Genomic DNA, 13840 nt, shown 5'->3' on the forward strand with positions numbered 1-13840 from the left:
CACTCATATGTCATCATCCATTCAATTCACATTTAATTGACTCTAACATCCTTCCGCTTGAGTTTTTTTCCCCAACGCTTCTAACTGTAGGATACTGTGTCCTTTGACAGTTGACTAACTATTTCTGAAGTAGAAACCCCATAATAGTTACTTGTTGACGCTGATATGGCTCAATTGCTAATCGTGGTTCACTAAACTTAGTGCTTTTCATACCCCCAAATCACTTATTTGTTGAGCAAGCTCTCTCATTCCTCTTTTACAACTGCTTCAGCTAAAATGCAAATTTTACTAATTGAGAGAAGACTCTATAACCCGCTAGTGTCACCTTCCCTTTAACTAAAATCAATCTTTGTCCGGACCTTTTGCACTTTTCAGATTCACTAAGGTCATCGCACCTAAAAAGTTTGGCTTGCTTGTAAACCTGTTTGTACTTTGTACTTAACTATGTTACATAGGTACGGGTACGGTGCCGGTATGGGTACCAGTGTGGGTATGGGTACAGACCATTTTCAAAAAGCTTGGGTGTAGGGGTACGGCTATATATATATATATATATATATCAAAGAAAACTTACTAAGAAATGATAAACAAGTAAATAACATAAAAATATCTATGACAAGTAAGCAACATAGAACATATATATCAACATAAACAAGTACAACATAGAAAACATATATCAACATAAACAAGTAAACAACAACAGAAGATATATACTAACAGCTCTTGAAGCAGTGTGTTTAAGAAACCTATGAAAAACTTTAAGTATATGGACAAAATACATATCAATCTCAAAGTCATCTGCTGCATATATTGCAAAGTTGCAATGGAATGAGGAAATTCATCTACGAAACAACTGAGCAGCCCCTTAGACAGTCAAATATGAACCACAACTCAGCATTGTGGAACTGGAATCTAAGTGCTAAATGCTGAAATGGAACGGGTCAGTTACAGAAAATAACATAGAAGCATGCACGGATGCATGGTTATCTGAAAAAAACATATGGTTGCATATAAATGTAAAAGAGAAATGGCAGACAATATGATTTTCGAAGAAGAAAAAGAAAAATAGTTGATGCAGGTCATAGAAAAAGGGCAGACAATTCTAAACCTGCGGTCGGACAGATAGACGACTGGACGATGGGAGACTGCCGGAAAAAAAAAGAAACTTAAATATGAAGCTTCAACATAAAATGCCCAAATCAATTGACGGAGAAGTTGCTGAACAACAGCAGCTGTGTCGCCCTTCGTAGGACACATTGCCTCTCACCGGAAACCGCTGGAAATCAGTCGACGAAGCAGCCAATGTCACCGGAGAACTCCACATGTGCTGCTGTTGTGGGTAATACACAGAACACTTGACAAAAGTTGAAGGTTTGCATTTTGTTTAACAATTGGAAAAACAAAAAAAACAAAAGCCCTAATTTAAAGACAGTTTTCGACTCTGTCAACTTTGACCGAGTCCAAAGATGCCAGATACGTACCCGGGTACGTTGACCGTACCCCGGTACGGTCAAACATGTACCCGAGCTGCACCCAAGTGCGTACTGGTACCCATACCGGTATCGTACCAGTACGGTACTGGTATTGTTCCTTAAGAGCAGCACCTGTGTCACAGAGGTATTCAACTATTATTATAGCTTGTTCAATTTTTTTTTTGCACTTCTCCTTCCATATAAGTAGGAAAATAATATTTCAAAAAGGTCGCCCATACATAATCTTCTCCGGTAATGATATCAGGGTCTTGATATCTATTTCTATACCTAAAAGGTTTCCTCAATTTATTCTTCCACCCCTCCTCTTAAACAGGATTGGAACTTCCAAAGGATTGGGCAAAAGTTCACAAGCATGATCATAACGTCCTTTAGGTTCTGCCTTGCCATAATGAATTGTTTCTCTGTGATACATTTAAAAAAAAAATGATAACTCAACATCAATGCCTCCACCAAACTTATAAATCAAGGTGGCGTTTAGCCTAAAAAACTTTTTCTCTCCATCTTATAATGAGTTTCCAGAAGCATGAAATATCCAAATTTCCTATGCAACATCTGAGATAAAAGCCATCGGAAATAGTACCAGGAGGCTGACCTGTTCATGTATTCATAGAAAGTATGCACATATGTTGAAATCATAAAACTATTGGGCCTTAGCTATCAGAAATCAATAGCAACATAGTTTAGCTTGACAATAGCTAACCCAGTTAATCAGAATGCTAATGACAGCAAACAACTAGCTACGGTTGCTATTGACACCCTCATCACCTCCCTCCTTGCTTGCAAAGATAATGTCCCACCTAATTACATCTGAACCAATAGAAATATGAGGAGACTAAACAAGAGATGACACAAGATGATTTTTCTCACATACAGAATGTGCAAAGATACGATTCAGCTTGCAACTTGCTCAACCTATTTAGTTCTGGAAAGTTCCAAATTGATTAGTAACAGGGAGACCACCCATGAAATCATGGTTTACATTACCAAGAACCATATTGTGATTCAATATATTGATTTACAAAAGGAGTTACTTTTATGTTATGAAAAAACCAAGATAACTGTTAGATACAAACTTCAAAACTCAAAGGGCAAAATTGAAGCTTACTGACCATTTGTGACAAAGAATATGCAAGCACTCATGTTGGCTTTTCGTGCTGTGTACCAGATCCTACTCCTTCAACACGTCGTGTTAACTGAGATATAGCATAATGAGATGCACTTGATGCAGCATAGTACGATGTCACACTACATTGTGCAAATCTAGGAAGCGCATATCCTGAAATCCCATCAGTGTGAACAGTTGAGAAGCTGCTAAGAGATCTGATATCTTTTCTACAAATTCAAAATTCATTCAACAAGAAAGAACAGAAGCCAGGGTCTACTATCATTGTCATGTCATTTCCAGTTTTCCTAATGCACAAGCTAAATGGACCGTGCTACAGATGGTGGCAAAATAAGATAATTGTATCTTGCAGAATGCAAGCACATTAAGAAATCAAATTTGTTTCTTGGCCTGATAATATAAACATGCAGATACTAGGTTGTCAAAATCCCTTAGAGGTGCACCAAAAAGGAGGGAGGGAGGGAAGGCGAGGCGAAGGCGAGCTGAGGGGGTGATTGTGGTGCAGAAAAGAGGACAAGGATGTTAATGGCATCTATTTGAAATTTATAGAAGCATCTCCCTTGTATCGACCTTTATCATTCAAGTAGTTTATTTTTTTCAATTGAATTGTTCCTCAATAAACCATAAGCTAGTGGAGGCTTAAAATTTCATCAAGTTAATATCTTACTGAAGCAACAAATTGCTTGTAAGTTACTTATTGCCTCGTATACCCTAATAACATACTAGCTAAAATGTTGCCACCAAATATTATGATGAAGACCTATAGACTGCAAGATGTCTAAATTTAACGAGCATTGATATGTCACCTTATCTTGCAGGTATTCACTTTTCATGTGATTTAATCTGTGGTCTTGCCACAGCAGAATATGAAGGGATTCACAGCCAATGTCGTTTCTTTGAGGGTATCTGAAAATTGAAACTCCCTTTTATGGGGTGGCCATGACCTTCAAAAACCATGGCATCTATGTCCTAGAAAAATATCTCAACGAGCCTAAGTTTTTTAATATTACATTCCCTCATAGAGTTCCTTTAACTAGATGTTAAAAGACGATCATCAAATGTCCAGATAATGCCAAATAAGTTCCTAGTGTGGTAATGCAAAGCTTTTCCACAAGCACAGCACATTATAACATACATTTTCTGAGGCCCAAATCAACAAAGATTAAAGAAAAGGAATGCATCCATCAGATGGATAACCAATCACCTATAAACACAAGATGTACGAACCAAAACAAACTGCTCTTTGATCTAGATAACAGAAACAGCACAGCCGATAGACAATCACATGCATATCTTTTTTCCTCACTTTCTAGAGTAATCTGTTTCATCCTTCATGTATGCTCACTTCCAACTGTCCTATTTCCCCATCATGGGTTCATTAGTTCCTAATCAAATTCTTTTGAGAATTGACAAACACTAGAAGGGAACGGTACTAACTGCAAATAACAAGGACCATTCTTAAATCAAGCAGCAAATTGAAACAAAGTCACACCCTATGTCACATAGGTACGGGTGCGGGTGCCGGTACGGGTACCGGTGCGGGTACGAATCATTTTCCAAAAACTTGGGTGCGGGGGTACGGCCGTACACACACATATATATATAAATAAATAAATATATATATATATATATATATATATCAAAAAAATTACAAACAAAATAACATATTCATAAATCATTAAATCATGATTCAAAATTTGTAGATACTAAGAATTTCAAGACAAAAAATCTGTCCTTTGGGAGTTCCAAGGGGTGAAAAGGCAAGGAATGAGAGGGGCAAGAGGGGGAGAGGTGAGAGGATGAGAAAGGCAAGAGGGGTGAACGGGGCGAGAAGGCAAGGGACGAGAGGGGTGAGGCAAGAGGGCAAAGGCATCGTGCGAGAGAGGAAAAAAAATGGTTTTTTAAAACGTGCAATGGACGATTTTGGACTCGGTCAACTTTGACCAAGTCTGAAAATGGTCGGATTCGACCTTGGGTACTTTGACCGTACCCGACACGGTCAACGCCGCACCCAGGCCATACCTGACGCCGTACCCGTACCGGTACGGTACTAGTACTGCTCCTTTGGAGCAGTACCTGTGTTACATAGGTCACACCAGTTCTGAAGAAATGAAATCTCCTAAAAAAATAAAGACTTGACCAACCACAACCAAGCCATGTTTCCACAAGCAGGCTCAGACCTACGCAGAATTTGGAAACCTCAAAAGTGTCAGAATAAGTCACAGAGACATACCTCCAAGCACAGCACCTGCAGCAGAATACAGCAAAATTGGGGGAAGCTGCAACAGTCATATGTATGATAAGTAATGTCCACATGCTTCAAAAAAGCTTGAAGTTGAAGGTATAACTCATGAACAACAATCACGTATGATAACTCATCAGTAAAGAGAGAAGATTTAATAAAGCAAAAGAGAGGTCTCACAAAATCAACCTCAATCTGGATAAAGTGTGAATAGTTATGTCATTACAATGTTTTTCATCAATCCCTCTGATAGAATAAAATACATTACATGTGCACATGCAGGTGAATATTGTTAGACCTCATTACCTAAACCTTCACATCATTTATGGGGCATTCATATAGCTTAAGCAACTCAAAATTACATTGATAATATTGATTCCCATCTCTTTTAATTCTAAAGAATGTCTGCCTGATCAACAATCTAACAAAAATGCTATACAATACAAGAAGTCATTGCAAGTTCGCCACCATATCTATCAGAGACAGCATTATGAGCTATGTCACATAGGTACAGGTACGGGTGCCAATGCGGATACTGACCCTTTTTAAAAAACATGGGTGCGGGGGTACGGCCGTATATATATATAAACAATAAGAAATACATAGAAAATATGTATCAAAATAAAGAATATACATCAACATAAGCAAATAAATAACATAGAAAATATATATCAATGGCTCTTGCAGCAGTCTGTTTAAGAAACCTATGAAAAATTTCAAACATATGGACAACCAAGCAGCCCTCTAGTCAAATATGAACATCAATCGAATTTTCACATCCAAAGAATAGAATAAAAAGTAAGGTGGAAAAAATTAAATCAAAGTAAAATTAAGCAGTTTGGATCTACAGGTACCCAAGTGTCAAAGTACCTATTTTGGGTACGGGTACGTGGACCTTACTGAAGTACCCATGTGACTTGGATTATGAGCTTTCCCACCTTTATATTTGACTCCTTTTTCAGCCCAACTTTAAGTTTAGGTGCATTTTTAGTTATTTGTATAATTGTAGCTTATAAACAACGAGGAAGAGGAATGAAGAAGCAAGTTTATCTTAGACTTCCCAAGCATTTAGGGACCAAAAGAGGAAATTTCCTCTTCGACAGTACCCTTACACTGCCATCTCCAAACTGGTAACTATTCCAAGTGATGACATGCCCAAAATAATGAACAAACAGGAAATGGAGGTCAACAAAGAGACAAGATGCAAATAGGAAAACAAACTCAATTGTCCATATTGCATGTAAGGCATGACATGGTAGAAGGATATAAAAATCATCAGCTCTGTGTTGCCTTTTCAATTGTGCTGGCTTGTTCAAGAGTTCCAAGGGAGAAAATGTGGTGCATGCTAAGTTACACGGACACTTTTAAAAAGCAAAAGTACTCATGATGATGCAACCAGACACAAATGCAGGCACGAGATACGGCTTGAACATGGTAGTTTTAAAATTTGTACTTTTTGGTATAATTTAATCCCTTTTTTGTACGGTTTGGTATATTTTAGTATTACTTGTTTTGCAATATAATATTTTAATTAAATATAAACAATGAATTTATGTGTTTAATTGCTTAAATATTATTATTATTATTATACATAGAGAGAGAGAAAGAGAGAGAGGCTGAAATACTGCGGCCAACCAGATTTCACACACATGCATTCATCAGGCTGTGTGTGTGATACATCCTGATGGACAGAGAAATCCTATATATATATATATATATAATTATATATATATATATATATGTGTGTGTGTGTGTGTGTGTGTGTGTGTGTATAAAAAAACAAGGCACACATCCTTTGAACCAATAACAAAGGACCACCCAACATTTCTGTTCTGTTTTGAGGTTTTCTGTATATTGGAACTTTATTATTAGGTAGTTCTTTGAATATTTCAATACTTATTGGACTCTTTATGTAAGGGTTAAACATAACCCTAGTCAGTTCTTTTTATTCAATTAGAAGTGTGGGAGCCGTAACAAGGAACGAGCTCTCTTCTCTCTCTCGTGTCTTCTCTCTTGTTCTCTCTACTCTGCCTTCTCTCAACTATTTCTCTCCTCTACGTCTTCATTCTTACTGATTTGACATTGAAGATCAACATGGTATCAGAGCGGACAGTCTTGGGATCCTGCTGAAGCAGTTCTAAACCAGCAAGCTCCCTCGTTATTCTGTTCTTCATCAACGTCTGGGTGCTGTCTATCTCTCTTGACTGAAAAACAAAAAAGGTATTTCTCAGCCTGTCGAGGGTTAGGATTTTGATCATAAATATGTAAATGTGATCAAAAACCCTAACCTATGTCGATTGCAGTCGGTGGTAGAACTTCTAGCATGTGTATACAGTTTTTGGTCGCTTGAAGATAAACATATGAGATACTTTCTGCTGTAACTGTGTGCTTGTCGTGGAGTTCCAAAGCTTGATGTGATGTTGCAGAAATAATGTGTTGCAAGTCAGATTGTGTATAGTTGATGTCGCAGGGATTCTGTCTCTTTTCTTTTGTGTATAGTCGCTGTCAGCCTTTCGCAGTGGGATTCTGCCATGGAGTTGCAGAAAAAAAAAACGACAGCATTAGGATTAAGATTCAGCCGTGGAGTAGCAGTGGGATATTCTTCTTTGGGGCAGATTATCTTCACTTCATATTAAGTAAGATTCAGTCTGCCGTGGAGTTCTCTATTTGTGTATCTTCAAGGATTTATCATGGCTCCCAATAAGTCTCTACAACATGAATCTAGAAATCAGCAAACTGAGGCTAGTGTAAAGTATAAAGCATTCTCAAGTCCTTTTTTCTTTTGGATCAACTATCAAACTCGATGGATCTAATTATCATGTTTGGGTTAGAACTTTCATGCTATCAGTCGTTGGACATGGGAAAAAAATATATATTAGAAGAAGATGAACCAACAGAAAAAAACTGGCAAGTATGCACAGTGGGAGGAAGAAAACAACATAATTAGTGTTTGGCTTATGAATAGCACTCAACCTCATATTGTTGTTGGGCTCTGCTATTATAATACAGCTAAAGATATGTGGAATTCTCTCTGGCAGACATACTCTCAAAACAAGAATATTAGCAAAATTCTACAAGTTCAGCAAGAACTGTTACAAATGCAGCAACGTGACATGGATTTAACTGAATACTTTACGAAATTGAAGTTTGCTTATAAAAAGATGAACTCTTTAAAATCTCCCTACAAGCATTGTCTCAAATCTCACATGGAGCAAATGATAGTTGTTAAATTTCTAGCTGGATTCTCATCAGATTATTCTGCAGTCAAGGCTCAAATGCTTACAGGATTAGATTTTCCTGATCTTGAGGAGGCCTTCAACAGGCTAAATAGATTGGTTGTTATCCTTCCTCAATCTACAAATAATTCACAGCCATCTGCATTTGCCTCATTTGGAGGAGGACGAAGTGCACAATACCCTTCTTGTGGTATAGGAAGAGGAAGTGGTCTAGGAGGACAGGGAAGACTCCAATGTACTTAAGTCTTATTGTGGTTAGGCCTGGGCACCGGGCCGGGCCGCCGCCGGGTACCCGGTACCCGGCCCGACTCGGGCCCGGTAATATTCGGGTCGGGCCCGGGTGTCACACTTCGTTTGTCGGGGGCCCGAGAAGCTCGACGAACGTTAGGGACTTAGGGTTTTTTTTTGTTAAGTTCGTAACGACGGTCAACGGATGCTCTCACTTTCTCGCGCCTTTGTTCCTCTGTTCAACTCATCGCGCTGCTCAACATCCGCCGGCCACCTGGGTCTTGGATTGCCGACGGCCACTCGCAGTGCCGGTGATAGGTCAAATCTCCCTCTCTACCTCACTTGTTTCTTTATGTCCTTTCACTGACGCTCATGGTCTCACCCTTGATTTCTGTCGTTTTCTCTTTGCCAGACAACTGCAGCCCGAACATCCTAGAGGCCACCAGCATCTATCACCACTTGAATAAAGTGCATCTTTGAGGTTACTTTTGTTTTCTTCTCCATTGACTCATTGGTAGTAGCTGCAACCGAAACCCTTTCTGCCGACAGCCACTCGGAGCGCACTGAACAGGTCAAATCTCCCTCTCTACCTCTCTCATTTTTTTCTGTCCTCTCGTTGACTCTCACCCTCGATTTCTCGTGTTCTCTTTTCCTCCTTGCTGGACAACTGCAGCCCGAACGTCCTAGAGGCCACAAGCATCTGTCACCGTGCATCTCTGAGGTTACTCTTTATTTCTCTCGTTCTATGAATGTTTTCTTCTCTATCCACCCAAATTTAATGGATTACCTGTCCCAAAACCATCACAATATTAAATATGAACTCTCACATTACATGGGCATTGGGCATAATATTCCAACATTTCATCATGATACTTCAAGTAGTAGCAGAGTAAGAATTTTTTTGCTGAGAGGCACTAATACATAATAACTGTCATGGGAACTTGAGCTGTTTCTAGTTTGTCAATTTAGTTTGTGCAAGTTGCAGTGAAGAAAATTTATCTGACTGATCCTAACAGATACCAACAGCAAATCTGTTTGGATTCACAAAGATCATGAATTAATTTCTGTAGCATTTCATGTCTTTCTTCATGTCTATAATAATAGGATGTTTTTTCATGGCCAAAAGCATAACAGAATAAGAAATTGGAGGATTGTGACTCCTGATCCAGACTTATCCCAGTTAACAGATGTTAAGTTTTCGAGTTTCTAAATTGGTTTCCAATTCTATTAATTTCCTGTAATCCAAACGTTAGAAACCAGAATGGATGCTTATGATGGAAGAATCAACACAGTAGGCCATTATGGTATCAAATTTGTTACCTCCACTGTTCCTGGCAAAGGCTTCTGGGTCTGCTGACAATCCTGCTGTGTCCCATCCATAGTCCCCAGGGGACTCTCCAGTCAGGTAAGATGGCGTCTATGCTGAGAAGGGACCCAGGTACTTCACCCTGTTTGGGCCATACCACAGCTTATTTCCCTATCATCATACGAAGGGAAAAATATGCTCTTAGCGAAGGTAGAAAATTCCACATACAAGAGAGAGAGAGAGAGAGAGAGACCATAGTGAATCTTCCATTCCCACAGCAAACAACGCAACGTCTCTTAGGGAGTTGGAGTTGGAGCTTCTAGAAAGGGCCTAGAAATGGGTTGTCGACAAGGGGGCCTGCAGATTTGGCAGAAGTCAAGGTGGCTGCCATTTTTTATGCTTTCTTTCTCTTTCTTCCTCTGTAGTTCAGTAGCGGTGCTGTTGTGAGAGTCGCAGTTAATGAAACAAGTTATAAGATGGTGAATCTTCCATTCCCAAGGCAAACAACATCTCTTAGGGAGTTGGAGTTGGAGCTTCTTGTTTTGTCTAGAAATGGGTTGTCGACAAGGGTGCCTGCAGATTTGGCAGCAGTCAAGGTGGCTGCCATTTTTTACGCTTTCTTTCTCTATCTTCCTCTGTAGTTCAGTAGAGGCGCTGTTGTGAGAATCGCAGTTACTAAAACAAGTTATAAGACGGAGTGAGTTTTGGAGGAACTCTAGTGGCAAATCTTTTGTCTCATTTCATAGGTATTTGGAACGGTCAAACAAGCAACTTAGCTCATGTATTGGCAATTTAATTCCTAATTATGTTATATGAATCACCGAAGCCTGGTATATAAGGGTGTGTTTTCTTTCTTTCTTGCTCTTACAAGTTTATACTTGATAGTATTTTGTCATATCTTATCATGCTATTATGTTGTTTTATAACTTATGTTCTACATGCATTTTAGTGTGAGACATCTATAAGCAGTGGCGTTGGCATCTTAATTAATCACGGTTCTAAAACTGGTTTCTAATCATGTGTTTAGGTTGTTTGAATTCCATTCAACTAGTAAATTATGTCTTCTAGCATTCGGAATGAAGAATATTGTCTGACGACATTGACAGATATAGAGGAAAATGAATCTTTTTCATCTACTGAAAAGGAAGCTGAATCCAAGAGGAAAAGGTGGTATGGAATGACTTCAAATTAGTACAGTATAAGGGAAACAAGTTTGCAAAATGCAACCATTGTGGAGAACGATTAAGTGGACATAGTTCTAATGGTACAAGCCACTTAAAACTTCATAGAGATACATGTGCCAAAAGACAAATTGCTCATGGAAAACAACGAACTTTGTCAATTGGAGTTAGTGATTCTGGTGCAGCTTCTTTAGGTCTACACAAATTTGATATGGAGGCTATAAGAAAATGTATGGCGAAGTGTACAATCATGTATGGACTTCCTTTTAGTTTTGCGGAATATGAATATCACAACGATCTTCTAAAGGCTTGCAATTCAAGATTTGTTTCATTTTCTAGAAAGACACTTACAAAAGAAGTTCAGTCAATGTTCAAGACTGAAAAAATGCGATATCAAGGAGTTTTAAATAACCATGTGCAGCGGGTTTCGTTGACATTTGACATGTGGTCCTCACAACAGACATTAGGATATTTATGTTTGACAGCCCAATATATTGATACAGATTGGCAATTGCACTCTCATATGCTTAATTTTATGCATGTGCCTCCACCACATAATGCAATTTGTATAAGTGACATTTTATCAGAGTGCATTACTAAGTGGGAAATTCAATTGAAGTTGTTTTCTATTACTGCTGATAACTATTCAACAAATGATAGTGGAATAAGTTTACTAAAAAGGACCATGAAAAGAAAAAACAATATTTCATTTCCACTGAGAGGGGAATACTTTCATATTCGTTGTGGTGCACATATTATAAATCTCATGGTTCGGGATGGTATGAATGATATGGTTGATACAATTTCAAAAATTCATGACAGTGTTAAATATGTAAGGGGATCACCAAAACGACTACATGGGTTCAAGCAATGTGTAAAGGCAATGGGTTTGGATGAGAAGAAAAGTTTAAACTATGATGTTCCTACTCGATGGAATTCTACATTTATAATGTTGAGAGATGCATTGTTATTCAAAGATGTCTTTCAACATTTGGCATCATGCGATCCTAGTTATGCATGTTTGCCTTCTGAGGATGAGTGGTCTCATGCATCTGATTATGTCAGTTCTTAAAGGTATTTTATGATGCAACAAATATTCTCTACCTCTAAGCAGGTAACATCTAATCTTGTTTTTGAAGAAGTTTTATCAATTTATCATCATTTGCGTAGGCGCCGTGGAACATCAAATGAACATATGAGGGCATTGATTTGCAAAATGCAAGAAAAATTTGACAAATACTTCATCAAGAGCTACAATATTCTCTTTGCAATTGCAGTTGTTTTGGATCCTAGGTTCAAGTTGTCATACTTGAAGTATTTGCTTGATGATTTGGATAAACCAGATGCAATGGTAAAATATGAAGTTGTAGAGAACATCCTTCATGAATTGTATGTTGAATACAGAAACATGTATAATGAAAGTGACACAAGTAATATGCGAAGGGACAATGCATATACTAGTACAATGATTGCAATAGAAGAGTATAGAAGTGTGGCTAGATTTGGGTTCAAAACATACTTCAGTTCTATCTCTCCTGTAGTGGCTCACACAGATCTTGACAAATATTTGATTGATCCAATGGAAGAAATTGTCCATAATGCAGACTTCAACATATTATCTTGGTGGAAGACAAATGAAAGTATATATAAAATTGTAGCCAAGATGGCTCGAGATGTATTAGTCATTCCTGTATCTACAGTTGCTTCAGAATCTGCATTCAGTATAGCAGGAAGAATTCTTAATGATTATCGATGCTCAACTACTTTTGAAAATGTGGAATCATTAATCTGCACACAGAGTTGGATTCGTGATGCACACAACTTGGGTGAAAAGTAAGATGTTCATAGTCTATTTTTTAATTTATTTTACATATTAACATAATAGTGTGCTTAAATTAACACGTGTTACAGTTCTCATGATGCAGAGCACCATTCGGACGAGGAAAGTTAATCCGATGCATGATTATCATGGTAATTTTTTTAATTAATGTTTATTATTCCATGCAGACAAGCACCTATTAATTTTTATTAACATTTCTTTTTTGTGTTAAATTGTAGATGGACATTTCAAGGTTGGTGACGGACTTTGAAGACATTTAGTTTGAATATGCCACATTCAAGTTTCAATTTTATTTCTAAATAATGCTTTTGTTAATTCAAATGATGGTGGTGGTGGTTGTATTAGTGTGAACAGGCCACGTTCAAGTTAATTTTATTTCTAAATGATGCTTTTGTTAATTCAAATGATGGTGGTGGTGGTGGTGGTATTAACGTGAACATGCCACATTCAAGTTAATTTTATTTCTAAATGATAGCTTTTGTTAATTCAAATGATGGTGGTGGTAGTTGTATTACTGTGAACATGCTACATTCAATTCTTGGCTGTCTTGTTAACAACAGAAGGCTGTCTTGTGTGATAGTGAGACATGCTCTTGAAGTAATAGTTTCAATTGTTGGAAATTACACTTTTTTGTTTATGTTTCTTCATCAATTGTTGGTTGTTTTTTCATTGTTGCTTGTTGTTACTCCCTTTCTTTGCCTGAAAAAGTTATAGTTTGGTATGGTTCCATCTTTTTGAGAATGGACGAAAATTGCTTTGAACAATGCCTGTTTTTTTGGTAGACGTGAGTTCATTTAACAGGCTGAATGTATATGTTTCTTGTAAGCACGACAAAATGATTAAAAACCGAACGGGGGCCCGGCCCGGCAGTTAACAAACGGGTCGGGTCGGGCCTTGGACATGATTGATTCAGCCCAGTACCCGGCCCGGCCCGGCCCATTACTAATCGGGCCGGGTAGCGGGCCGATCGTATCCAGATCCGGGCCTTAAACTGGCCGGGCCGGGCCAGGCCGGCCCAATGCCCAGGCCTAATTGTGGTCATCTTGGTCACTTAGAGGACAAGTGCTGGAACAAAGTGGGTAAACCGAACACATCTAAGTCCACGAGTATGACATCCTCATCCATTCCAGCTCCAAACTCACAGTCCATTAGTATGGTTTCCAGCTCCAAACTCACAGTCCATTAGTATGG

General features: G+C 38.3%; 1 protein-coding gene across 3 annotated transcripts in view; it reads right to left on the bottom strand.

The window, feature by feature from the left end:
• LOC116253578 (uncharacterized) overlaps window positions 1–13840 on the bottom strand; it is a 54209-nt gene that overhangs the window by 11467 nt on the left and 28902 nt on the right. Inside the window, exons 5-7 of one of the 3 annotated variants that reach the window (XM_031628478.2) lie at window positions 4850–4895; window positions 2603–2769; window positions 728–2300 (exon numbers count right to left, since the gene is read on the bottom strand). In XM_031628478.2, the coding sequence (XP_031484338.1) occupies window positions 2630–2769; window positions 4850–4895 (186 nt within the window). In that variant the 3' untranslated portion in view covers window positions 728–2300; window positions 2603–2629. Of the gene's footprint in view, window positions 1–727; window positions 2301–2467; window positions 2770–4849; window positions 4896–13840 lie in introns of those variants that run through there. The other 2 variants (XM_031628479.2, XM_031628477.2) reach the window with 2 other exon arrangements.

Source organism: Nymphaea colorata, chromosome 4, assembly GCF_008831285.2.
Source record: "Nymphaea colorata isolate Beijing-Zhang1983 chromosome 4, ASM883128v2, whole genome shotgun sequence".
Taxonomy (NCBI): Eukaryota; Viridiplantae; Streptophyta; class Magnoliopsida; order Nymphaeales; family Nymphaeaceae; genus Nymphaea; species Nymphaea colorata.